Source organism: Mustelus asterias, unplaced genomic scaffold, assembly GCF_964213995.1.
Source record: "Mustelus asterias unplaced genomic scaffold, sMusAst1.hap1.1 HAP1_SCAFFOLD_2717, whole genome shotgun sequence".
NCBI lineage: Eukaryota > Metazoa > Chordata > Chondrichthyes > Carcharhiniformes > Triakidae > Mustelus > Mustelus asterias.
This window is the reverse complement of record NW_027592662.1, coordinates 19,515-47,290: the sequence shown is the minus strand read 5'-3', so window position 1 is coordinate 47,290 and position 27,776 is coordinate 19,515. Positions and strand designations below refer to the sequence as shown.

The 27,776-nt window shown below is 51.6% G+C and overlaps 1 protein-coding gene across 1 annotated transcript; it reads left to right on the top strand.

The window, feature by feature from the left end:
• Window positions 1–460: 460 nt before the first annotated feature.
• On the top strand, window positions 461–27,776 carry LOC144489958 (cathepsin L-like; the record flags this gene model as incomplete). Its single annotated transcript, XM_078207789.1, has 8 exons — window positions 461–600; window positions 1,993–2,092; window positions 11,246–11,323; window positions 13,594–13,710; window positions 16,150–16,214; window positions 19,680–19,761; window positions 23,178–23,236; window positions 26,165–27,776. Coding segments are annotated over 8 exons (713 nt in total), but the record flags the coding sequence as incomplete, so codon positions are not given.

The following is a 27,776-nucleotide window of genomic DNA, read 5'->3' as shown; positions in this document are numbered from 1 at the left end:
AATGTGGGGCTCACTCCCACGCGGAGTCGGGGAAAATGTGGAACTCGCTCCCACGGGGAGTGGGGGAGAATGTGGAACTCGCTCCCACGGGGGAGTGGGGGAAAACATGGGACTCGCTCCCACGGGGAGTGGGGGAGAATGTGGGACTCGCTCCCAGGGGGCAAGTGGGGGAGAATGTGGGACTCACACCCAAGAGGAGTGGGGGAGAATGTGGGACTTGCTCCCACGGGGAGTGGGGTGGAATGTGGGACTCATTCCCACAGGGAGTGGGGGAGAATGTGGGACTCACTCCCACGGGGGAGTGGGGGAGAATGTGGGACTCGCTCCCACGGGGAGTGGGGGGAGAGGCGGAGAGAGAGACAGAGAGACAGAGACAGAGACAGAGCGAGAGGCAAGGAGAGATTGAGAGAGAGAGAGAGAGAGAGCGAGGCTGGATTAATTGTTTTCGGTTTTTCCTCAGAGGAGGAGTTCAAGTCCGGGAGTCTTCAGCCAATCTCGAAACCCTCCTGTGATAAAGTGCCCTTCCAAAGCAACGGAAACAAAGTCCCAAACAGCAAGGATTGGAGGCATCAGGGTGCAGTGACTTCAGTCAAAAACCAGGTACCCATCACCAGCTGACAGCGGGGATGTATGGGGAGGATTAGCCTGAGCGATGGAGCCAACACTGGCCTGGAAAGGCAGGCTGAAAACACAGGCCTTGGGAGAGAGGGGAGTGAGAACCCACCATCGAGGCAGGAAATTTCACCAAAACTTCCCATCAGACAACTCACATACCCAGCACACTGCACGACTGGTCTAATCATAAGGGGGCAGCACGGCGGCACAGTGGTTAGCACTGCTGCCTCACAGCCCCAGGGACCAGGGTTCGATTCCCGGCTTGGGTCACTATCTGTGCGGAGTCTGCACGTTCTCCCCGTGTCTGCGTGGGTTTCCTCCGGGTGCTCCGGTTTCCTCCCACAATCCGAAAGACGTGCTGGTTAGAGTACATTGGCTGTGCTAAATTGCCCCTTAGTGTCCAAAGATGTGCAGGTTAGGTGGATTAGCCATGCTAAATTGCCCCTTAGTGACCAAAGATGTGGAGGTTAGGTGGATTGGCCATGCTAAATTGCCCCTTAGTGACCAAAGATGTGCAGGTTAGGTGGATTGGCCATGCTAAATTGCCCCTTAGTGACCAAAGATGTGCAGGTTAGGTGGATTGGCCATGCTAAATTGCCCCTTAGTGTCCAAAGATGTGCGGGTTAGGTGGATTGGCCATGCTAAATTGCCCCTTAGTGTCCAAAGATGTGCGGGTTAGGTGGATTGGCCATGCTAAATTGCCCCTTAGTGTCCAAAGATGTGTAGGTTAGGTGGATTGGCCATTCTAAATTGCCCCTTAGTGACCAAAGATGTGCAGGTTAGGTGGATTGGCCATGCTAAATTGCCCCTTAGTGACCAAAGATGTGCAGGTTAGGTGGATTGGCCATGCTAAATTGCCCCTCAGTGTCCAAAGATGTGTAGGTTAGGTGGATTGGCCATGCTAAATTGCCCCTTAGTGACCAAAGATGTGCAGGTTAGGTGGATTGGCCATGCTAAATTGTCCCTTTGTGTCCAAAGATGTGCAGGTTGGGTGGATTGGCCATGCTAAATTGTCCCTTCGTGTCCAAAGATGTGCAGGTTAGGTGGATTGGCCGTGCTAAATTGCCCCAAAGTGTCCAACGATGTTCAGGTTAGGTGGATTGGTCATGGTGTCTGGGGGATTAGCAGGGGAGGGGTGACGGGAATAGGGCCAGGGTGGGATTGTGGTCGGTGCTGACTCGATGGGGCCGAATGGCCTCCTTCTGCACCGTCGGGGTTCCACGATTGGATCTCCATTTTCCGTGGGAAAGCCAACATCCTGCCTGCTGCGTGGCATCATGGGAACGGCCTTGTGGAAGGGTGCTGTGGGAGGGGCAAGCTGTTGTTGTTGTTGTTGTAAGGTGCAGTAACCTCCCCGATCATTCCTCTGGTCTCCAGGGAAACTCCTGCAAGGCCTGCTGGGCATTCGCAGTGGTCAGCAACGTGGAGTCCCAGTGGGCCATCAAGACGAAGGTTCTGAAGTCGCTCTCCACCCAAGGTAGGTGCCTCGGAAACAATGCCACCCCCCCTTCAAATTAACTCCAAATATTTCTCCTGCAGAATAGCGCGTGGGCGAGTCTTTACAGGAAGGATCAGGATTCAAATAGCTTCCTTCACGGGATGCGGGCCTTGCTGGCTGGGTCCACCATTTAGCCCCCGTCCCTAATTCCCCCGTGAGAAGATGGTGGGTGAGCCGCCATCTTGAACCAGCTGCAGTCCCCGTGTGGTGTAGGTACACCCACAGTGCTGTTAGGGAGGGAGTTCCAGGATTCTGATTGGACACCAGTCAGTCCCCGTGTGTGGTGGAGGTACACCCACAGTGCTGTTAGGGAGGGAGTTCCAGGATTGTGATTGGACATCAGTCAGTCCCCGTGTGTGGTGTAGGTACATCCACGGTGCTGTTAGGGAGGGAGTTCCAGGATTGTGATTGGACATCAGTCGGTCCCCGTGTGTGGTGTAGGTACATCCACGGTGCTGTTAGGGAGGGAGTTCCAGCATTATGATTGGACATCAGTCAGTCCCCGTGTGTGGTGTAGGTACACCCACAGTGCTGTTAGGGAGGGAGTTCCAGGATTCTGATTGGACATCAGTCAGTCCCCGTGTGGTGTAGATACACCCACCGTGCTGTTAGGGAGGGAGTTCCAGGATTGTGATTGGACATCAGTCAGTCCCCGTGTGTGGTGCAGGTACACCCACCGTGCTGTTAGGGAGGGAGTTCCAGGATTGTGATTGGACATCAGTCAGTCCCTGTGTGTGGTGTAGGTACACCCACAGTGCTGTTAGGGAGGGAATTCCAGGATTGTGATTGGACATCAGTCAGTCCCCGTGTGTGGTGTAGGTACACCCACAGTGCTGTTAGGGAGGGAATTCCAGGATTGTGATTGGACATCAGTCAGTCCCCGTGTGTGGTGTAGGTACATCCACAGTGCTGTTAGGGAAGGAGTTCCAGGATTGTGATTGGACATCAGTCAGTCCCCGTGTGGTGTAGGTACACCCACCATGCTGTTAGGGAGGATGTTCCAGGATTCTGATTGGACACCAGTCAGTCCCCGTGTGTGGTGTAGGTACATCCACGGTGCTGTTAGGGAGGGAGTTCCAGGATTGTGATTGGACATCAGTCGGTCCCCGTGTGTGGTGTAGGTACATCCACGGTGCTGTTAGGGAGGGAGTTCCAGGATTGTGATTGGACATCAGTCAGTCACCGTGTGTGGTGTAGGTACATCCACGGTGCTGTTAGGGAGGGAGTTCCAGGATTGTGATTGGACATCAGTCAGTCACCGTGTGTGATGTAGGTACATCCACAGTGCTGTTAGGGAGGGAGTTCCAGGATTGTGATTGGCCATCAGTCAGTCCCCGTGTGTGGTGTAGGTACATCCACGGTGCTGTTAGGGAGGGAGTTCCAGGATTGTGATTGGACATCAGTCAGTCCCCGTGTGTGGTGTAGGTACACCCACAGTGCTGTTAGGGAGGGAGTTCCAGGATTGTGATTGGACATCAGTCGGTCCCTGTGTGGTGTAGGTACATCCACGGTGCTGTTAGGGAGGGAGTTCCAGGATTGTGATTGGACATCAGTCAGTCCCCGTGTGGTGTAGGTACATCCACAGTGCTGTTAGGGAGGGAGTTCCAGGATTGTGATTGGACATCAGTCAGTCCCCGTGTGGTGTAGGTACATCCACGGTGCTGTTAGGGAGGGAGTTCCAGGATTGTGATTGGACATCAGTCGGTCCCCGTGTGTGGTGTAGGTACATCCACGGTGCTGTTAGGGAGGGAGTTCCAGGATTGTGATTGGACATCAGTCAGTCCCCATATGGTGTAGGTACACCCACAGTGCTGTTAGGGAGGCAGTTCCAGGATTGTGATTGGACATCAGTCAGTCCCCGTGTGGTGTAGGTACACCACAGGTACAGTTTTAATGATTGACCCCTCGTGGGGACAGTGCAGAGGGAGGTTTACTCTGTATCGAACCCCGTGCTGTACCCGTCCTGGGAGTGTTTGATGGGGGACAGTGTAGAGGGAGCTTTACTCTGTATCTAACCCCGTGCTGTACCTGTCCTGGGAGTGTTTGATGGGGACAGTGCAGAGGGAGCTTTACTCTGTATCTAACCCCGTGCTGTACCTGTCCTGGGAGTGTTTGATGGGGGACAGTGTAGAGGGAGCTTTACTCTGTATCTAACACCGTGCTGTACCTGTCCTGGGAGTGTTTGATGGGGGACAGTATAGAGGGAGCTTTACTCTGTATCTAACCCCGTGCTGTACCTGTCCTGGTAGTGTTTGATGGGGACAGTGTAGAGGGAGCTTTACTCTGTATCTAAACCCGTGCTGTACCTGTCCTGGGAGTGTTTGATGGGGGAAAGTGTAGAGGGAGCTTTACTCTGTATCTAACCCCGTGCTGTACCTGTCCTGGGAGTGTTTGATGGGGGAAAGTGTAGAGGGAGCTTTACTCTGTATCTAACCCCGTGCTGTACCTGTCCTGGGAGTGTTTGATGGGGGACAGTGTAGAGGGAGCTATACTCTGTATCGAACCCCGTGCTGTCCCTGTCCTGGGAGTGTTTGATGGGGGACAGTGTAGAGGGAGCTTTACTCTGTATCTAACCCCGTGCTGTACCTGTCCTGGGAGTGTTTGATGGGGACAGTGTAGAGGGAGCTTTACTCTGTATCTAACCCCGTGCTGTACCTGTCCTGGGAGTGTTTGATGGGGGACAGTGTAGAGGGAGCTTTACTCTGTATCTAACACCGTGCTGTACCTGTCCTGGGAGTGTTTGATGGGGACAGTGCAGAGGGAGCATTACTCTGTATCTAACCCCGTGCTGTACCTGTCCTGGGAGTGTTTGATGGGGGACAGTGTAGAGGGAGCTTTACACTGTGTCTAACACCGAGCTGTACCTGTCCTGGGAGTGTTTGATGGGGGACAGTGTAGAGGGAGCTTTACTCTGTATCTAACCCCGTGCTGTACCTGTCCTGGTAGTGTTTGATGGGGACAGTGTAGAGGGAGCTTTACTCTGTATCTAAACCCGTGCTGTACCTGTCCTGGGAGTGTTTGATGGGGGAAAGTGTAGAGGGAGCTTTACTCTGTATCTAACCCCGTGCTGTACCTGTCCTGGGAGTGTTTGATGGGGGACAGTGTAGAGGGAGCTTTACTCTGTATCGAACCCCGTGCTGTACCTGTCCTGGGAGTGTTTGATGGGGGACAGTGTAGAGGGAGCGTTACTCTGTATCTAACCCCGTGCTGTACTTGTCCTGGGAGTGTTTGATGGGGACAGTGTAGAGGGAGCTTTACTCTGTATCTAACCCCGTGCTGTACCTGTCCTGGGAGTGTTTGATGGGGGACAGTGTCGAGGGAGCTTTACTCTGTATCTAACCCCGTGCTGTACCTGTCCTGGGAGTGTTTGATGGGGACAGTGCAGTGGGAGCTTTACTCTGTATCCAACCCCGTGCTGTACCTGTCCTGGGAGTGTTTGATGGGGAACAGTGCAGAGGGAGCTTTACTCTGTATCTAACCCCGTGCTGTACCTGTCCTGGGAGTGTTTGATGGGGGACAGTGCAGAGGGAGCTTTACTCTGTATCTAACCCCGTGCTGTACCTGTCCTGGGAGTGTTTGATGGGGGACAGTGCAGAGGGAGCTTTACTCTGTATCTAACCCCGTGCTGTACCTGTCCTGGGAGTGTTTGATGGGGACAGTGTAGAGGGAGCTTTACTCTGTATCTAAACCCGTGCTGTACCTGTCCTGGGAGTGTTTGATGGGGGAAAGTGTAGAGGGAGCTTTACTCTGTATCTCACCCCGTGCTGTACCAGACCTGGGAGTGTTTGATGGGGGACAGTGCAGAGGGAGCTTTACTCTGTATCTAACCCTGTGCTGTACCTGTCCTGGGAGTGTTTGATGGGGGACAGTGTAGAGGGAGCTTTACTCTGTATCTAACCCCGTGCTGTACCTGTCCTGGGAGTGTTTGATGGGGGACAGTGTAGAGGGAGCTTTACTCTGTATCTAACCCCGTGCTGTACCTGTCCTGGGAGTGTTTGATGGGGGACAGTGTAGAGGGAGCTTTACTCTGTATCTAACCCCGTGCTGTACCTGTCCTGGGAGTGTTTGATGGGGACAGTGTAGAGGGAGCTTTACTCTGTATCTAACCCCGTGCTGTACCTGTCCTGGGAGTGTTTGATGGGGGACAGTGTAGAGGGAGCTTTACTCTGTATCTAACCCCGTGCTGTACCTGTCCTGGGAGTGTTTGATGGGGACAATGTAGAGGGAGCTTTACTCTGTATCCAACCCCGTGCTGTACATGTCCTGGGAGTGTTTGATGGGGAACAGTGTAGAGGGAGCTTTACTCTGTATCTAACCCCGTGCTGTACCTGTCCTGGGAGTGTTTGATGGTGACAGTGTAGCGGGAGCTTTACTCTGTACCTAACCCCGTGCTGTACCTGTCCTGGGAGTGTTTGATGGTGACAGTGTAGCGGGAGCTTTACTCTGTATCTAACCCCGTGCTGTACCTGTCCTGGGAGTGTTTGATGGGGAACAGTGCAGAGGGAGCTTTACTCTGTATCTAACCCCGTGCTGTACCTGTCCTGGGAGTGTTTGATGGGAACAGTGCAGAGGGATCTTTACTCTGTATCTAACCCCATGCTGTACCTGTCCTGGGAGTGTTTGATGGGGGAGAGTGTAGAGGGAGCTTTACTCTGTATCTAACCCCGTGCTGTACCTGTCCTGGGAGTGTTTGATGGGGGACAGTGTAGAGGGAGCTTTACTCTGTATCTAAACCCGTGCTGTACCTGTCCTGGGAGTGTTTGATGGGGGACAGTGTAGAGGGAGCTTTACTCTGTATCTAACCCCGTGCTGTACCTGTCCTGGGAGTGTTTGATGGGGGACAGTGTAGAGGAATCTTTACTCTGTATCTAACCCCGTGCTGTACCTGTCCTGGGAGTGTTTGATGGGGGACAGTGTAGAGGGAGCTTTACTCTGTATCTAACCCCATGCTGTACCTGTCCTGGGAGTGTTTGATGGGGGACAGTGTAGAGGGAGCTTCACTCTGTATCTAACACCGTGCTGTACCTGTCCTGGGAGTGTTTGATGGGGGACAGTGTAGAGGGAGCTTTACTCTGTATCTAACCCCGTGCTGTACCTGTCCTGGGAGTGTTTGATGGGGACAGTGTAGAGGGAGCTTTACTCTGTATCTAACCCCGTGCTGTACCTGTCCTGGGAGTGTTTGATGGGGACAGTGTAGAGGAATCTTTACTCTGTATCTAACCCCGTGCTGTACCTGTCCTGGGAGTGTTTGATGGGGACAGTGTAGAGGGAGCTTTACTCTGTATCTAACCCCGTGTTGTACCTGTCCTGGGAGTGTTTGATTGGGAACAGTGTAGAGGGAGCTTTACTCTGTATCTAACCCCTTGCTGTAACTGTCCTGGGAGTGTTTGATGGGGAACAGTGTAGAGGGAGCTTTACTCTGTATCTAACCGCGTGCTGTACCTGTCCTGGGAGTGTTTGATGGTGACAGTGTAGCGGGAGCTTTTCTCAGTATCTAACCCCGTGCTGTACCTGTCCTGGGAGTGTTTGATGGGAACAGTGTAGAGGGAGTTTTACTCTGTATCTAACCCGGTGCTGTACCTGTCCTGGGAGTGTTTGATGGTGACAGTGTAGAGGGAGCTTTAGTCTGTATCTAACCCCGTGCTGTACCTGTCCTGGGAGTGTTTGATGGGGGACAGTGTAGAGGGAGCTTTACTCTGTATCTAACCACGTGCTGTACCTGTCCTGGGAGTGTTTGAAGGGGGACACTGTAGTCGAAGCTTTACTCTGTATCTAACCCCGTGCTGTACGTGCCTGGGAGTGTTTGATGGGGGACAGTGCAGAGGGAGCATTACTCTGTATCTAACCGCGTGCTGTACCTGTCCTGGGAGTGTTTGATGGGGACAGTGTAGAGGGAGCTTTACTTTGTATCTAACCCCGTGCTGTACCTGTCCTGGGAGTGTTTGATGGGGGACAGTGCAGCGGGAGCTTTCCTCTGTATCTAACCCCGTGCTGTACCTGTCCTGGGAGTGTTTGATGGGGACAGTGTAGAGGGAGCTTTACTCTGTATCTAACCCCGTGATGTACCTGTCCTGGGTGTGTTTGATGGGGGACAGTGCAGAGGGAGCTTTACTCTGTATCTAACCCCGTGCTGTACTTGTCCTGGGAGTTTTTGGTGGGGGACAGTGCAGAGGGAGCTTTACTCTGAATCTAACCCCGTGCTGTACCTGTCCTCGGAGTGTTTGATGGGGGACAGTGCAGAGGGAGCTTTACTCTGTATCTAACCCCGTGCTGTACCTGTCCTGGGAGTTTTTAATGGGGACAGGGTAGAGGGAGCTTTACTCTGTATCTAACCCCGTGCTGTACCTGTCCTGGGAGTGTTTGATGGGGGACAGTGTAGAGGGAGCTTTACTCTGTATCGAACCCCGTGCTGTACCTGTCCTGGGAGTGTTTGATGGGGACAGTGTAGAGGGAGCTTTACTCTGTATCTAACCCCGTGCTGTACCTGTCCTGGGAGTGTTTGATGGGGGACACTGTAGAGGGAGCTTTACTCTGTATCTAACCCCGTGCTGTACCTGTCCTGGGAGTGTTTGATGGGGACAGTGTAGAGGGAGCTTCACTCTGTATCCAACCCCGTGCTGTACCTGTCCTGGGAGTGTTTGATGGGGAACAGTGTAGAGGGAGCTTTACTCTGTATCTAACCCCGTGCTGTACCTGTCCTGGGAGTGTTTGATGGGGGACAGTGCAGAGGGAGCTTTACTCTGTATCTAACCCTGTGCTGTACCTGTCCTGGGAGTGTTTGATGGGGGACAGTGCAGAGGGAGCTTTACTCTGTATCTAACCCCGTGCTGTACCTGTCCTGTGAGTGTTTGATGGGGGACAGTGTAGAGGGAGCTTTACTCTGTATCTAACCCCGTGCTGTACCTGTCCTGGGAGTGTTTGATGGGGACAGTGCAGAGGGAGCTTTACTCTGTATCTAACCCCGTGCTGTACCTGTCCTGGGAGTGTTTGATGGGGGACAGTGTAGAGGGAGCTTTACTCTGTATCTAACACCGTGCTGTACCTGTCCTGGGAGTGTTTGATGGGGGACAGTGTAGAGGGAGCTTTACTCTGTATCTAACCCCGTGCTGTACCTGTCCTGGTAGTGTTTGATGGGGACAGTGTAGAGGGAGCTTTACTCTGTATCTAAACCCGTGCTGTACCTGTCCTGGGAGTGTTTGATGGGGGAAAGTGTAGAGGGAGCTTTACTCTGTATCTAACCCCGTGCTGTTCCAGACCTGGGAGTGTTTGATGGGGGACAGTGTAGAGGGAGCTTTACTCTGTATCTCACCCCGTGCTGTACCTGTCCTGGGAGTGTTTGATGGGGGACAGTGTAGAGGGAGCTTTACTCTGTATCTAACCCCGTGCTCTACCTGTCCTGGGAGTGTTTGATGGGGGACAGTGTAGAGGGAGCTTTACTCTGTATCGAACCCCGTGCTGTACCTGTCCTGGGAGTGTTTGATGGGGGACAGTGTAGAGGGAGCTTTACTCTGTATCTAACCCCGTGCTGTACCTGTCCTGGGAGTGTTTGATGGGGACAGTGTAGAGGGAGCTTTACTCTGTATCTAACCCCGTGCTTTACCTGTCCTGGGAGTGTTTGATGGGGGACAGTGTAGAGGGAGCTTTACTCTGTATCTAACCCCGTGCTGTACCTGTCCTGGGCGTGTTTGATGGGGACAGTGTAGAGGGAGCTTTACTCTGTATCCAACCCCGTGCTGTACCTGTCCTGGGAGTGTTTGATGGGGAACAGTGTAGAGGGAGCTTTACTCTGTATCTAACCCCGTGCTGTACCTGTCCTGGGAGTGTTTGATGGTGACAGTGTAGCGGGAGCTTTACTCTGTACCTAACCCCGTGCTGTACCTGTCCTGGGAGTGTTTGATGGTGACAGTGTAGCGGGAGCTTTACTCTGTATCTAACCCCGTGCTGTACCTGTCCTGGGAGTGTTTGATGGGGAACAGTGCAGAGGGAGCTTTACTCTGTATCTAACCCCGTGCTGTACCTGTCCTGGGAGTGTTTGATGGGAACAGTGCAGAGGGATCTTTACTCTGTATCTAACCCCATGCTGTACCTGTCCTGGGAGTATTTGATGGGGGACAGTGTAGAGGGAGCTTTACTCTGTATCTAACCCCGTGCTGTACCTGTCCTGGGAGTGTTTGATGGGGGACAGTGTAGAGGGAGCTTTACTCTGTATCTAACCCCGTGCTGTACCTGGCCTGGGAGTGTTTGATGGGGGACAGTGTAGAGGGAGCTTTACTCTGTATCTAACCCCGTGCTGTACCTGTCCTGGGAGTGTTTGATGGGGGACAGTGTAGAGGGAGCTTCACTCTGTATCTAACCCCGTGCTGTACCTGTCCTGGGAGTGTTTGATGGGGGACAGTGTAGAGGGAGCTTTACTCTGTATCTAACCCCGTGCTGTACCTGTCCTGGGAGTGTTTGATGGGGGACAGTGTAGAGGGAGCTTTACTCTGTATCTAACACCGTGCTGTACCTGTCCTGGGAGTGTTTGATGGGGGACAGTGTAGAGGGAGCTTTACTCTGTATCTAACCCCGTGCTGTACCTGTCCTGGGAGTGTTTGATGGGGACAGTGTAGAGAGAGCTTTACTCTGTATCTAACCCCGTGCTGTACCTGTCCTGGGAGTGTTTGATTGGGAACAGTGTAGAGGGAGCTTTACTCTGTATCTAACCCCTTGCTGTAACTGTCCTGGGAGTGTTTGATGGGGACAGTGTAGAGGGAGCTTTACTCTGGATCTAACCCCGTGCTGTACCTGTCCTGGGAGTGTTTGATGGGGGACAGTGTAGAGGGAGCTTTACTCTGTATCTAACCCCGTGCTGTACCTGTCCTGGGAGTGTTTGATGGGGGACAGTGTAGAGGGATCTTTACTCTGTCTCTAACCCCGTGCTGTACCTGTCCTGGGAGTGTTTGATGGGGGACAGTGTAGAGGGAGCTTTACACTGTATCTAACCCCGTGCTGTACCTCTCCTGGGAGTGTTTGATTGGGACAGTGTAGGGGGAGCTTTACTCTGTAACTAACCCTGTGCTGTACCTGTCCTGGGAGTGCGTGAGAGGCTTGTGCTATATTTTTTAGTGGTTTGATATCTTTCTGTTCCTGTAGAACTCCTTGACTGTTCGGATGCTGGTAACTGTTCATCTGGTTATATTGATCTTGCTTTGCTGAGTGTTGTTAAAAAGGGTAAGTAAAAGTTTAAAGTTTATTTATTAGTGTCACAAGTGAGGCTTGTATTAACACCGCAATGAAGTTACTGTGAAAATCCCCCAGTCGCCACACTCCTGTTCGGGTAACACTGAGGGAGAAGTTAGCACCCTAACCAGCACGTCTTTCGGACTGTGGGAGGAAACCGGAGCACCCGGAGGAAACCCACGCAGACACGGGGAGAACGTGCAGACTCCACACAGACAGTGACCCAAGCCGGGAATCGAACCCGGGTCCCTATCGATCTCTGTCTCCAACACACTCGCTGACCCGGCCTCCTCTGTGGCAACGAATTCCACAGATTCACCCCCACCCTCCGGCTGAAGAAATTCCTCCTCATCTCATAGAGCTCATAGAATCCTACAGTGCAGAAAGAGGCCATTCGGCCCATCGAGTCTGCACCATCCACAATCCCACCCAGGCCCTACCCCCATATCTCTACATATTTACCCACTAATCCCTCTAACCTATGCATCCCGGGACACTAAGGAGCAATTTAGCACGGCCAATCCACCTAACCTGCACATCTTTGGACACTAAGGGGCAATTTAGCACGGCCAATCCACCTAACCTGCACATCTTTGGACTGTGGGAGGAAACTGGAGCACCCGCAGGAAACCCACGCAGACACGGGGAGAATGTGCAAACTCCACACAGACAGTGACCCGACCCGGGATTCGAATCCAGGTCCCTGGTGCTGTGAAGCAGCAGTGCTAACCACTGCACTACCGTGCCAGTTCTAAAGCATCTGTCCCTTTACTCTGAGGCCGAGCCCTCAGATCCCAGTCGCTCCGACTAATGGAAACATCTTCCCCACGTCCACTCTATCCAGGGCCTTTCAGTATTCTGGAAGTTTCAATAAGATTCCCCCCCCTCATCCTTCTAAACTCCATCGAGTACAGACCCAGAGACCTCAAACGCTCCTCATACGTCAAGACTTTCATTCCCGGGATCGTTCTGGTGAACCTCCTCTGGACCCTCTCCAAGGCCGGCACATCCTTCCTTAGATACGGGGCCCAAAACTGCTCACAATATTCCAAATGTGGTCTGACCGGAGCCTGATAAAGCCTCTTGTATTCTAGCCCTCTGGAAATGAATGCTAACTTTGCATTTGCCTTCCCAACTGCCGGCAAATGAATAAAACAAAACTCCATCTGCAAGTTTTCTTTACTATTCATTCGTGGGACATGGGCGTCGCTGGCTGGGCCCAGCATTTATTGCCCATCCCTGGTTGCCCCTTGGAGGGCAGTTGAGAGTCAACCACATTGCTGTGGCTCTGGAGTCACATGTAGGCCAGACCGGGGTAAGGACGGTAGATTTCCTTCCCTAAAGGGAACCAGATGGGTTTTTCCGACAATGGGTCATCAGTAGATTCTTAATCCCAGATATTTTTCATCGAATTCAAATTCCACCATCTGCCGTGGGCGGGATTCGAACCCGGGTCCCCCAGAACATTAGCTGAGTTTCTGGATTAATAGTCTAGCAATAACACCACCAGGCCATGGCCTCCTGGAATCCTGAACTCAACTGCCCCCTTTCCAGTTTAATAACGTCCTTCCTCTCGCAGAGCAGCCAGGATTGTACGCAGTACTCAAAATGTGGCCGTACCAATGACTTTGTACGGCTGTAACGGGCAGGCGATGGCCGAGTGGTATTATCACCGGACTATTAACCCAGAATCTCAGCTAATGTTCTGGGGGACCCGGGTTCGAATCCCGCCACGGCAGATGGTGGAATTTGAATTCAATACAAAATATCTGGAATTAAGAATCTACTGATGACCCATTGTGGGAAAAACCCATCTGGTTCCCTTTAGGGAAGGAAATCTGCCGTCCTTACCCCGGTCTGGCCTACATGTGACTCCAGAGCCACAGCAATGTGGTTGACTCTCAACTGCCCTCCAAGGGGCAACTAGGGATGGGCAATAAATGCTGGGCCCAGCCAGCGACGCCCATGTCCCAAGAATGAATAGAAAAAATACATGACACCCCAGCTACTGTACGCGGTGCTCTGGCCGATGAAGGCAAGTGTGCCAAAGGCCTCCTTCACCACCCTGTCAACCTATGATGCCACTTTCATGGAACTCTGTACCCGCACCCCTGGATCTCTCTGTTCGACAACATTCCCCAAGGCCCGACCATTAACTGTCCAAGTCCCGGCCTGGGTTGTCCTCCCAAGCACCTCAGCGTTCCCCTGAGTTTAACTCCACGCCATTCCTCCTGACGTATGTTTTTCCTGTGATTGCGTAGGTCTCATGAGCGAGGAAAGCTACAGGTACAAGGCCGATGTTGAACATTGTCACCAAAATCAAAACCAAGTGGTGGCAAAGATAAAACGTTGTCTCCGCCTGAACCCTGACGAATCGGGTGAGTCGGGGCGCGCGAGGGTGGGGGAAGGGGGGTTGGGTGTGCGGGGACCTGAAAGTGAAGTCAGAGTGGTGGACAGAGTGGTGAAGAAGGCATTCGGCATGCTTGGTTTCATCGGTCAGAACAGTGAATACAGGAGTTGGGACGTCTTGTTGAAGTTGTACAAGACATTGGTAAGGCCACACTTGGAATACTGTGTGTAATTCTGGTCACCCTATTATAGAAAGGATATTATTAAACTGGAAAGAGTACAGAAAAGATTTACGAGGATGCTACCGGGACTTGATGAGTTTGAGTTATAAGGAGAGGCTGGATAGACTGGGACTTTTTTCTCTGGAGCGTAGGAGGCTGAGGGGTGATCTTATAGAGGTCTATAAAATAATGAGGGGCACAGGTCAGCTAGATAGTCAATATCTTTTCCCAAAGGTAGGGGAGTCTAAAACTAGAGGGCATAGGTTGAAGGTGAGAGGGGAGAGATACAAAAGGGTCCAGAGGGGCAATTTTTTCACACAGAGGGTGGTGAGTGTCTGGAACGAGCTGCCAGAGGCAGTAGTAGAGGCGGGTACAATTTTGTCTTTTAAAAAGCATTTAGACAGTTACATGGGTACGATGGGTATAGAGGGATATGGGCCAAATGCGGGCAATTGGGACCAGCTTAGTGGTAATAAAAAAGGGCGGCATGGACAAGTTGGGCCGAAGGGCCTGTTTCTATGCTGTAAACCTCTCTGACTCTATGACCTTCTTGGCCAGCATAGCCTCGGCGGCGCCACTCGGATGGCGGTGGCTGTTGGTAGGATTGCACCTCGGAGGGCCAGGGGCCCACGATGGCAGGTGCGTCCTCAGTCTGTGTACGGGACACCAAGGTTGGCACAGCAAGGCCCCAAGTGTGGCACGGGTGGTAGTAGGTTGGGGTGGAGGAGGGCACTGAGGGCAGGCAAGGCATGAGGGTGGTCCCTATCCCATCCCAGGCCAAATGGAAACTCCCGCTCCGGCTGCGAGTCAGGCAGTGGTACCCTGGGAATCACCCCATGCGGCACATGCCACCTGAAGCTGGTAAAACTCAGTCAGGGACCCTTATTTGGACACTAAAGGCACTCAATTTGGGGCCCAGTTAGGGGTTTTAGAAGTTCTTGGAAAAGGGACAGTTTAAATATTCCAACAAACACCTTTGATTTGATTTATTATTGTCACATGTATTGGGATACAGTGAAAAGTATTGTTTCTTGCGCGCTATACAGACAAAGCATACCGTTCATAGAGAAGGAAAGGAGAGAGTGCAGAATGTAGTGTTACAGTCATAGCTAGGGTGTAGAGAAAGATCAGCTTAATGCGAGGTAGGTCCATTCAAAAGTCTGACAGCAGCCAGGAAGAAGCTGTTCTTGAGTCGGTTGGTACGTGACCTCAGACTTTTGTATCTTTTTCCCGACGGAAGAAGGTGGAAGAGAGAATGTCCGGGGTGCGTGGGGGTCCTTGATTATGCTGGCTGCTTTTCCCGAGGCAGCGGGAAGTGTAGACAGAGTCAATGGATGGGAGGCTGGGTTTGCGTGATGGACTGGGCTACATTCACAACGCTTTGGAGTTTCTTGCGGTCTTGGGCAGAGCAGGAGCCCCATACCAAGCTGTGATACATCCAGAAAGGATGCTTTCTATGGTGCATCTGTGAAAGTTGGTGAGAGTAGTAGAGGGAGGGAGGGAAGTCACAGCTAGGACATCAGTCAGTCCCCATGTGTGGTGTAGGTACACCCACAGTGCTGTTAGGGAGGGAGTTCCAGGATTGTGATTGGACATCAGTCAGTCCCCATGTGTGGTGTAGGTACACCCACAGTGCTGTTAGGGAGGGAGTTCCAGGATTGTGATTGGACATCAGTCAGTCCCCATGTGTGGTGTAGATACACCCACAGTGCTGTTAGGGAGGGAGTTCCAGGATTGTGATTGGACATCAGTCAGTCCCCGTGTGTGGTGTAGGTACACCCACCGTGCTGTTAGGGACGGAGTTCCAGGATTGTGATTGGACATCAGTCAGTCCCCGTGTGTGGTGTAGGTACACCCACAGTGCTGTTAGGGAGGGAGTTCCAGGATTGTGATTGGACATCAGTCAGTCCCCGTGTGTGGTGTAGGTACACCCACAGTGCTGTTAGGGAGGGAGTTCCAGGATTGTGATTGGACATCAGTCAGTCCCCGTGTGTGGTGTAGGTACACCCACCCTGCTGTTAGGGAGGGAGTTCCAGGATTTTGACCCCAGCCGCAGTGAAGGAACGGCCGATATATTTCCATGTCGGGATGGTGAGTGGCTCGGAGGGGGGAACTTGCAGGTGGTGGGTGTTCCCCATGTGCCTGCTGCACCCCTCCTTGTCCTTCTAGGTGGTAGAGGTGGCGGGTTTGGAAGGTGCTGTCGAAGGAGCCTTGTTGAGTTAACGCCTGAACACAATCTTGTTACAGAAATGAAACAGTATGTGTCTCAGAATGGAACTATCACAACCCTGGTCAACTTGGGAGGATTACAGGTGAGGATCTTGATGTCGTGGGGTGTAGTTCTGTCCGTGTTCCCGCCTGAATTATGTTTGGAGAGACTGGGAGGAGCTGCGATCGTGAAGCACGCTCGCCTTGGTTGCTCGGGGCATCGAGTACAAGAGACAGGATGTCATTTTGCAGTTTTGTAAAGCTCTGGTCAGGCTGCACTTATTAGAACATTGCGTTCAAATCTACTTGGTACTTTACAGTAAGGAAGGGCAGCACGGGGGCACAGTGGGTTAGCATTGCTGCCTCACAGCGCCAGGGACCCGGGTTCGATTCCCCAGCTTCGGTCACCGTCTGTGTGGAGTCTGCACGTTCTCCCCCGTGTCTGCGTGGGTTTCCTCCGGGTGCTCCGGTTTCCTCCCACAGTCTGAAAGACGTGCTGGTTAGGGTGCATTGACCCGAACAGGTGCCGGAGTGTGGGCGACTCGGGGAATTTCACAGTAACTTCATTGCAATGTTAATGTGAGCCTTACTTGTGACTAATAAATAAACTTTACTTTAAAGATGTGTAGATTAGGTGGGTTGACCATGCTAAATTGCCCCTTAGTGTCCAAAGATGTGCAGGTTAGGTGGATTGGCCATGCTAAATTGCCCCTTAGTGTCCAAAGTTGTGCAGGTTAGGTGGATTGGCCATGCTAAATTGCCCCTTAGTGTCCAAAGATGTGCAGGTTAGGTGGATTGGCCATGCTAAATTGCCCCTTAGTATCCAAAGATGTGCAGGTTAGGTGGATTGGCCATGCCAAATTGTCCCTTAGTGTCCAAAGATGTGCGGGTTAGGTGGATTGGCCATGCCAAATTGTCCCTTAGTGTCCAAAGATGTGTGGGTTAGACGGATTGGCCATGCTAAATTGCCCCTTAGTGTCCAAAGATGTGCAGGTTAGGAGGATTGGCCATGCTAAATTGCCCCTTAGTGTCCAAAGATGTGCAGGTTAGGTGGATCGGCCATGCTAAAGTGCCCCTGGGTGTCCAAAGATGTGCAGGTTAGGCGGATTGGCCATGCTAAATTCTCCCTCAGTGTTACCCGAACAGGCGCTGGAGTGTGGGCGACTGGGGGATTTTCACAGCAACTTCATTGCGGTGTTAATGTAAGCCTACTTGTGACACTGATAAATAAACTTAAAAAGCTTTATATTAGAAGCCTTGGTTTAGGCCGCACTTAGAGTATCGCGTTCAATTCTGGTCACCACATTACAGGAAGGATGTGGAGGCTTTGGAGAGGGTGCGGAAGAGGTTTACCAGGATGCGGCCTGGATTAGAGGGTCTGAGCTATAAGGAGAGGCTGGACAAACTCGGGTTGTTTTCTGTGGAGCGGCGGAGGCTGGGGGGAGACCTGATCGAAGCCTGGAAAATGATGAGAGGCAGAGATAGGGTCGACAGTCAGAATCTTTCTCCCGCAGAGTTGAAATGTCTAATACTAGGGGGGCACGGGCTTAAGGTGAGAGGGGAAATGTTCAAAGGAGATGTGAGGGGCAAGTTTTTTTACACAGAGAGTGGCAGGTGTGTGGAACACGCTGCCAGGGGTGGTGATCGAGGCAGGTACAATAGGGGATATAGTCCCATCATCTCATTGGATTTGAATGTAAAACTTGTTGCTTTTCAGGGATCTTACATGCTGGGCAAAGAGACTTGCGGAGTCCTTGTTCAAGATTCTCTTAAGGTTAACGTGCAGGTTCAGTTGGCAGTTAGGAAGGCAAATGCAATGTTAGCATTCATGTCGAGAGGGCTAGAATACAAGAGCAGGGATGTACTTCTGAGGCTTTAATCAGGTTCCGGTCAGACCCCCATTTGGAATATTGTGAGCAGTTTTGGGCCCCGTATCTAAGGAAGGATGTGCCGGCCTTGGAGAGGGTCCAGAGGAGATTCACCAGAACGATCCCGGGAACTAAAGTCTTGACGTATGAGGAGCGTTTGAGGACTCTGGGTCTGTGCTCGATGGAGTTTAGAAGGATGAGGGAGGGGGAATCTCATTGAAACTTCCAGAATACTGAAAGGCCCTGGATAGAGTGGACGCGGGGAAGATGTTTCCATTAGTCGGAGAGACTGGGATCCGAGGGCTCAGCCTCAGAGTAAAGGGACGGACCCTTTAGAACCGAGATGAGGAGGAATTTCTTCAGCCGGAGGGTGGGGGTGAATCTGTGGAATTCGTTGCCACAGAGGAGGCCGGGTCATCGAGTGTGTTGGAGACAGAGATAGATAGGTTCCCGATTGGTGAGGGGGTCAAAGGTCACGGGGAAAAGACGGGAGAATGGATCAGCTATGATCGAATGGCAGGGAGCAGACTCGATGGGCCGAATGGCCTAATTCTTTTCCTATATTGCCTGTTATTTGTCATTTATATTAATGATTTGGATGAGAATTTAGGAGACATCGATAGTAAGCTTGCAGATGACACCAAGATTGGTGGCGTAGTGGACAGTGAAGAAAGTTATAGAACATAGAACATAGAACATTACAGCGCAGAACAGGCCCTTCGGCCCACGATGTTGCACCGACCAGTTAAAAAAAAAACTGTGACCCTCCAACCTAAACCAATTTCTTTTCGTCCATGAACCTATCTACGGATCTCTTAAACGCCCCCAAACTCTCCGATCTTGATCAATTGGGCCAGTGGGCTGACGAATGGCAGATGGAGTTTAATTTAGATAAATGCGAAGTGATGCATTTTGGTAGATTGAACCAGGGCAGGACTTACTCAGTTAATGGAAGAGATCTAGGGGTACATTTTCATAGCTCCTTGAAAGTGGAGTCACAGGTGGACAGAGTGGTGAAGAAGGCATTCGGCATGCTTGGTTTCATTGGTCAGAACATTGAATACAGGAGTTGGGACGTCTTGTTGAAGTTGTACAAGACATTGGTCAGGCCACACTTGGAATACTGTGTACAGTTCTGGTCACCCTATTATAGAAAGGAGATTATTAAACTAGAAAGAGAGCAGAAAAGATTTACTAGGATGCTCCCGGGACTTGATGGTTTGAGTTATAAGGAGAGGCTGGATAGACTGGGACTTTTTTCTCTGGAGTGTAGGAGGCTGAGGGGTGACCTTATAGAGGTCTTTAAAATAATGAGGGGCACAGATCAGCTAGATAGTCAATATCTTTTCCCAAAGGTAGGGGAGTCTAAAACTAGAGGGCATAGGTTTAAGGTGAGAGGGGAGAGATACAAAAGTGTCCAGAGGGGCAATTTTTTCACACAGAGGGTGGTGAGTGTCTGGAACGAGCTGCCAGAGGTAGTAGTAGAGGCGGGTACAATTTTGTCTTTTAAAAAGCGTTTAGACAGTTACATGGGGACGATGGGTATAGAGGGATATGGGCCAAACGCAGGTAATTGGGACTAGCTTAATGGTAAAAACGGGGCAGCATGGACACATTGGGCCGAAGGGCCTGTTTCCGTCCTGTAAATCTCTCTGACTCCATACCTTCTGGTCCTCATAGTTTGCCCTTGTTTCCCCACAGCATTACACCAATGGTATCCTGAGATCCAACTGCCCCACGAATCCGACAGACCACGCCGTGATGATTGCTGGCTACAGCGTGGGTAAGTATCTCCACGCAATCTCTCACGCCGAGCTGCCCCTCACCCCCACCATCAACATCCCCTCATGAAAGAGCGCGGGTAGACCCTGGCTATTCGGCCCTGCTGCCCCATCCTAGCCCTAACGCCTTCTTGTCATTCTCTTCCCAGGTTACGCACCCTACCCCCAACACCTTACATCAGGGCGGCACGGTGGCACAGTGGGTTAGCACTGCTGCCTTACAGCGTCAGGGACCCAGGTTCGATTCCTGGCTTGGGTCACTGTCTGTGCGGAGTCTGCACGTTCTCCCCGTGTCTGCGTGGGTTTCCTCCGGGTGCTCCAGTTTCTTCCCACAGTCCGAAAGATGTGCAGGTTAGGTGGATTGGCCATGCTAAATTGCCCCTTAGTGTCCAAAGATGTGCGGGTTAGGTGGATTGGCCATGATAAGTTGTCCCCTTAGTGTCCAGAGATGTGTAGGTTAGGTGGATTGGCCATGCTAAATTGTCCCTTAGTGTCCAGAGATGTGTAGGTTAGGTGGATTGGCCATGCTAAATTGCCCCTTAGTGTCTAGAGATGTGTAGGTTAAGTAGATTGGCCATGCTAAATTGCCCCTTAGTGTCCAAAGATGTGCAGGTTAGGTGGATTGGCCATGCTAAATTGCCCCTTAGTGTCTAAAGATGTGCAGGTTAGGTGGATTGGCCATGTTAAATTGCCCCTTAGTGTCCAAAGATGTGCAGGTTAGGTGGATTGGCCATGCTAAATTGTCCCTTAGTGTCCAAAGATGTGCAGGTTAGGTGGATTGGCCATGCTAAATTGCCCCTTAGTGTCCAAAGATGTGCAGGTTAGGTGGATTGGCCATGCTAAATTGTCCCCTAGTGTCCAAAGATGTGCGGGTTAGGTGGATTGGCCATGCTAAATTGCCCCTTAGTGTCCAAAGATGTGCGGGTTAGGTGGATTGGCCATGCTAAATTGCCCCTAGTGTCCAAAGATGTGCGGGTTAGGTGGATTGGCCATGCTAAATTGCCCCTTAGTGTCCAAAGATGTGTAGGTTAGGTGGATTGGCCATGCTAAATTGCCCCTAGTGTCCAAAGATGTGCAGGTTAGATGGATTGGCCATGCTAAATTGCCGCTAGTGTCCAAAGATGTGCGGGTTAGGTGGATTGGCCATGCTAAATTGCCGCTAGTGTCCAAAGATGTGCGGGTTAGGTGGATTGGCCATGCTAAATTGCCCCTTAGTGTCCAAAGATGTGTAGGTTAGGTGGATTGGCCATGCTAAATTGCCCCTTAGAACATAGAACATAGAACATTACAGCGCAGAACAGGCCCTTCGGCCCACGATGTTGCACCGACCAGTTAAAAAAAAACTGTGACCCTCCAACCTAAACCAATTTCTTTTCGTCCATGAACCTATCTACGGATCTCTTAAACGCCCCCAAACTAGGCGCATTTACTACTGATGCTGGCAGGGCATTCCAATCCCTCACCACCCTCTGGGTAAAGAACCTACCCCTGACATCGGTTCTATAACTACCCCCCCTCAATTTAAAGCCATGCCCCCTCGTGCTGGATTTCTCCATCAGAGGAAAAAGGCTATCACTATCCACCCTATCTAAACCTCTAATCATCTTATATGTTTCAATAAGATCCCCTCTTAGCCGCCGCCTTTCCAGCGAAAACAATCCCAAATCCCTCAGCCTCTCCTCATAGGATCTCCCCTCCATACCAGGCAACATCCTGGTAAACCTCCTCTGCACCCTCTCCAAAGCCTCCACATCCTTCCTGTAATGTGGGGACCAGAACTGCACACAGTACTCCAAGTGCGGCCGCACCAGAGTTGTGTACAGTTGCAACATAACGCTACGACTCCTAAATTCAATCCCCCTACCAATAAACGCCAAGACACCATATGCCTTCTTAACATCTTAGTGTCCAAAGATGTGTAGGTTAGGTGGATTGGCCATGCTAAATTGCCCCTTAGTGTCCAAAGATGTGTAGGTTAGGTGGATTGGCCATGATAAATTCTCCCTCAGTGTTACCCGAACAGGCGCCGGAGTGTGGCGACGAGGGGATTTTCACAGTAACTTCATTGCAGTGTTAATGTAAGCCGACTTGTGACACTAATAAATAAACACTTAAACTTTTTTTCAACTGGTGGAAGTTGCCAAGAACTCGGGGGTTCGTGTGTCAGAAGGGGGGGGGGCGGTCATAGTCTTAGGATACGAGGGAGTCCACTTAGCATTGAGATGATGAGAAGTTTGTCCAATCAGATGTTGTTTCCTCAGGTCGGCGGGGGGTGGGGTGGGTCGGGGCGGGGGGTTCTAAATTTTTCAGTTTTAAGTTTTTTTTAACGTTTATTTACTAGTGTCACAAGTAGGCTTACACTAACACTGCAATGAAGTTACTGTGAAAATCCCCCAGTCCCCCACACTCCGGCGCCTGTTCGGGTACACCGAGGGAGAATTTAGCATGGCCAATCCACCTAACCCGCACGTCTTTCGGACTGTGGGAGGAAACCGGAGCACCCGGAGGAAACCCACGCAGACACGAGGAGAATGTGCAAACTCCGCACAGACGGTGACCCAAGCCGGGATTCGATCCCGGGTCTCTGGCGCTGTGAGGCAGCAGTGCTAACCCACTGTGCCACCGTGTCACCCCAGGAATGAGGGCCGGTGGGGGTTGGTGGGTGGGGGGCAGTGGTCACAGTCTCAGGGTCCGGGGGAGGCCATTTCAGACTGAAATGAGGAGAAACGTCTTCACTCAGTGGGTGGTGAGCCTGTGGAATTCTCGACCACCCAAAGGCGCAGTCACCAAATATGTTTAAGAAGAAAATGAAAATGTTTCTCAGCTCTTCAGGGGTCAAAGGGGGGTTTTGGGAAAAGAGGAGTGTGACGTTAAGATGGAGGATCAGCCATGTTTGGATTGAATGGTGGAGCAGGCCCGTAGGCCCAAAGCCCTACTCCTAGCTCCCATAGCCTCTGTTACAAGGGTAACCCCATTTTCCACGCCCTCCTCAACCTTCCTGCTAAAATCTATCAGAGTTTTGGGGTCGACACCGCCCTGCAGTTAGCTGCCTCACCGATCGTAAGGACGAGCAGGAAGAGTAAGGCCATTCGGCGCCCCGCCCTGTCGAACGCTGCCCGTTTGAATAAAATCACGGCTGCTCTGAAGGCGACCTGAGCTCCACTTTGTTGTCTGTTCCCCCAAGCCTGCCCTCGGAATTGACCTTTGCACCCCTCAGTGACCCTCCCCACCACTCCCATGGGCAGCCAAGTTTGGGGAACTTATCCAGGGGGGGGGGGGCCCCAATTGCCCTCGAACTCTGGGAACCCAGGCGTCCTTCCCTGAGCAGGTTCAAGGGGGCCCTGTCACCTCCTCTCCCTCCGCCGCTGAGGCGGGACGTCACTCGCTTGACGATTGCCGAATTTATTTTCCCCCACAGAGGGCAACCTGCCATATTGGATTGTGAAGAACAGCTGGGGGACGAAATGGGGCGAGAAGGTGAGTTGCAAGCCTGTGACGTTCGTTCATCCCTTGGCACTGCCGCCCGCCGCGCTTGGAATGACCGGTCGCTCTCCCTGACCAAACAGGCCCCCCCCAAAGGGCGTGCCCATGCATCAATGCTCATCTGAAGCCTTTTTATTTGCCCCCTGGGTCACCTATTCCCCAGGCCCAGATGTTCAAACTCCTAGGCCGCAGGCTTTCAAAACACAACCGGCAAATAGTTTCATTTAGAATCATAGAATCGAATCATAGAAACCCTACAGTACAGAAAGAGGCCATTCGGCCCATCGAGTCTGCACCGACCACAATCCCACGCAGGCCCTACTCCCATATCCCTACATATTTACCTACTAATCCCTCTAACCTATGCATCTCAGGACACTAAGGGCAATTTTTAGCATGGCCAATCAACCTAACCCGCACATCTTTGGACTGTGGGAGGAAACCGGAGCACCCGGAGGAAACCCACGCAGACACGAGGAGAATGTGCAAACTCCACACAGACAGTGACCCAAGCTGGGAATCGAACCCAGGTCCCTGGAGCTGTGAAGCAGCAGTTCTAACCACTGTGCTACCGTGCTGCCCCACTCTTTCTGTACTGTAGGGTTTCTATGATTCTATTCTATGATTCTAAATGAAACTATTTGCCGGTTGTGTTTTGAAAGCCTGCGGCCTAGGAGTTTGATTTGATTTGATTTATAATTGTCAGATGTATTGGGGTACAGTGAAAAATATTGATTCTTGCGCGCTATATAGACAATGCATACCGTTCATAGAGAAGGAAAGGAGAGGGTGCAGAATGCAGTGTTACAGTCATAGCTAGAGTGTAGAGAAAGATCAGCTTAATATCTGGTCGGTCCATTCAAAAGTCTGACAGCAGCAGGGAAGAAGCTGTTCTTGAGTCGGTCGGCACGTGACCTCAGACTTTTGTATCATTTTCCCGATGGATGAAGGTGGAAGAGAGAATGTCCGGGGTGCGTGGGGTCCTTGATTATGCCGGCTGCTTTTCCCGAGGCAGCGGGAAGTGTAGACGGAGTCAATGGATGGGAGGCTGGGTTTGCGTGATGGGACTGGGCTACGTTCACGACCCTTTGTAGTTCCTTGCGGTCTTGGGCAGAGCAGGAGCCCATACCAAGCTGTGATACATCCGGAAAGGATAGGCAGACAATGCGGAGATGGGCAGGGGGGGAGACAGGGGAGAGGGGGTGGAATCACCTCAGTGAAACGGCGGGGATTTTCCAGCCCTTTCCCACAGGCAGAATCTTCCAGTCCTGTCACAAAGGCGACAGCGCACTCCCTGCAAATCCAGCGGGGAGTTCCGCCCCCACAGCCACACCCACCAGCCCCCGCCGCCCCCAAGCTCTCTCTCGCGTGCGGCGCCGTGGGGGGTAACGGATTTGTATTTACCTGCTCCGTGTTCCGCTTGTCAAGTCTTGCTGGGAAAATTCTCTCCGGATTCAACCGAAAGAGCCACGGGCTGGGATGTCCCCTCTCGAAGGTATGTCGGGTGGAGGGAGTGTATGGGGACAAGATGGAAGGCCGACACTGGATTTCAGATGGGCAGAGGGTGAGGCCCGTTTTACCACCTTGACGCACGCGCGTCCTTTGCGATGGAGTCCTAGATCCCCATCGGAGTGTGAAGTTCGATTTCTGGCTTGGTCAACTGTCTGCGGAGTCTGCACGTTCACCCCGTGTCTGCGTGGGTTTCCTCCGGGTGCTCGGGTTTCCTCCCACAGTCCGAAAGACGTGCTGGTTAGGTGGATTGGCCGTGCTAAATTGCCCCTTAGTGTCCAAAGATGTGCGGGTTAGGTGGATTGGCCATGCTAAATTGCCCCTCAGTGTCCAAAGATGTGCGGGTTAGGTGGATTGGCCATGCTAAATTGCCCCTTAGTGTCCAAAGATGTGCAGGTTCGGTGGATTGGCCATGCTAAATTGCCCCTTAGTGTCCAAAGATGTGCAGGTTAGGTGGATTGGCCATGCTAAATTGCCCCTTAGTGTCCAAAGATGTGCAGGTTAGGTGGATTGGCCATGCTAAATTGCCCCTCAGTGTCCAAAGATGTGCAGGTTGGGTGGATTGGCCATGCTAAATTGCCCCTTAGTGTCCCAAAGATGTGCAGGTTAGGTGGATTGGCCATGCTAAATTGCCCCTTAGTGTCCCAAAGATGTGCAGGTTAGGGTGGATTGGCCATGCTAAATTGCCCCTTAGTGTCCAAAGATGTGCAGGTTCGGTGGATTGGCCATGCTAAATTGCCCCTTAGTGTCCAAAGATGTGCAGGTTAGGTGGATTGGCCATGCTAAATTGCCCCTTAGTGTCCCAAAGATGTGCAGGTTAGGTGGATTGGCCATGCTAAATTGCCCCTTAGTGTCCAAAGATGTGCAGGTTAGGTGGATTGGCCATGCTAAATTGCCCCTTAGTGTCCCAAAGATGTGCAGGTTAGGTGGATTGGCCATGCTAAATTGCCCCTTAGTGTCCCAAAGATGTGCAGGTTCGGTGGATTGGCCAAGCTAAATTGCCCCTTAGTGTCCCAAAGATGTGCAGGTTCGGTGGATTGGCCATGCTAAATTGCCCCTTAGTGTCCCAAAGATGTGCAGGTTCGGTGGATTGGCCATGCTAAATTGCCCCTTCGTGTCCCAAAGATGTGCGGGTTCGGTGGATTGGCCGTGCTAAATTGTCCCTTAGTGTCCAAAGATGTGCAGGTTTGGTGGATTGGCCATGGTAAATTGTCCCTTAGTGTCCATAGATGTGCAGGTTAGGTGGATTGGCCGTGCTAAATTCTCCCTCGGTGTACCTGAACAGGCGCCAGAGTGTGGCGACTGGGGGGATTTTCACAGTAACTTCATTGCGGCGTTAATGTAAGCCTTACTTGTGAGACAAACTAATAAAGTTTAAACTGCAACTCCTGAATTCAGTGCCTTTGTCCTCAGGGATACGTTCGCATTTACAGAGGGGAGAACACGTGCGGAATAAGGAAGTACCCGATGTCAGCTGAGGTGTAGGAATGTTCTGGAACTGGCCATGCTTTGCTTTGCTTCGCTGCTGTCCTGTCTGGCCAACGGAACACAACTCACCTCGACCGGCAACGACCTTCACTCCAGCGTGTGAAAACATTCAGGCGGTGGACACGTCCGGCCTGTGAGCCACGAACGGGTCAACTCTCTGTCTGTCAGCTCTGAGGGACACAGGTGGAAGACCACTCGGCCCATCGAACCCGTGCTAGCTCTTTCAAAGCTCTGCCCAATTGGTCCCCACAGCCCTCCCCTGCTTTTGATTTTGGTTTCATTCGATTTATTATTACCACGTGTATTGTGAAAAGTATTGTTTCTTGCGCGCTGTACAGACAAAGCATACTGTTCATAGAGAAGGAAAGGAGAGGGTGCAGAATGTAGTGTTACAGTCATAGCGAGGGTGTAGAGAAAGATCAGCTTAATATTTGATTTGATTTCTTATTGTCACATGTATTGTGAAAAGTGTTGTTTCTTGCGCGTTATACAGACAAAGCATACCATTCATAGAGTACATAGTGTAGAAGGAAAGGAGAGGGTCCAGAATGTAGTGTTACAGTCATAGCTAGGGTGTAGAGAAAGATCAGCTTAATATAAGATTGGTCCATTCAAAAGTCTGACAGCAGCAGGGAAGAAGCTGTTCTTGAGTCGGTCGGTGTGTGACCTCAGACTTTTGTATCTTTTTCCCGACGGAAGAAGGTGAAAGAGAGAATGTCCGGGGTGCGTGGGGTCCTTGATTATGCCGGCTGCTTTTCCCCGAGGCAGCGGGAAATGTAGACGGAGTCAATGGATGGGAGGCTGGTTTGCATGATGGGATTGGGCTACATTCACGATCCTTTGTAGTTCCTTGCGGTCTTGGGCAGAGCAGGAGCCCCATACCGAGCTGTGATACATCCGGAAAGGATGCTTTCTATGGTGCATCTGTAAAAGTTGGTGAGAGTCGTAGCGGACATGCCGAATTTCCTTAGCCTCCTGAGAAAGTAGAGGCGTTGGTGGGGCTTTCTTAACGATAGTGTCGGCGTGGGGGGGACCAGGACAGCTTGTTGGTGATCTGGGCACCTGGAAACTTGAAGCTCTCGACCATTCCCGCTTCGTCCCCGTTGATGTAGACAGGGGCATGTTCTCCTTTACACTTCCTGAAGTCGATGACAATCTCCTTCGTTTTGTTGACATTGAGGGAGAGATTACTGTTGTCGCACTCTCTCCTCCGACCCCTGCAAACCTTATCCCCTTCAAATCTTTATCCGATTCTCCCATTTTGAATTATGTCTCCAATCGGTTCAACTGCTCCTCACTCTCCTCCCTTCTCAGATCCTTAGAACCCACCTCTTCCACCGAGCTTTGTATCCCTCAAGATCTCCAGTGGCTTGGAGGTCACATTTTCTTGACCTGAAGAGGGGAGGGGGGGGGGGGGGGGGGGGGGCGGTTTACTTTCTGAAAGGCGCTACTTAAATGCAGAACGTGAATATCGGTATTGGAAGGAGTTTGTGCGCAGAAACTGTGTTTGTTCTTCAATAAACTGACCAGATATCTC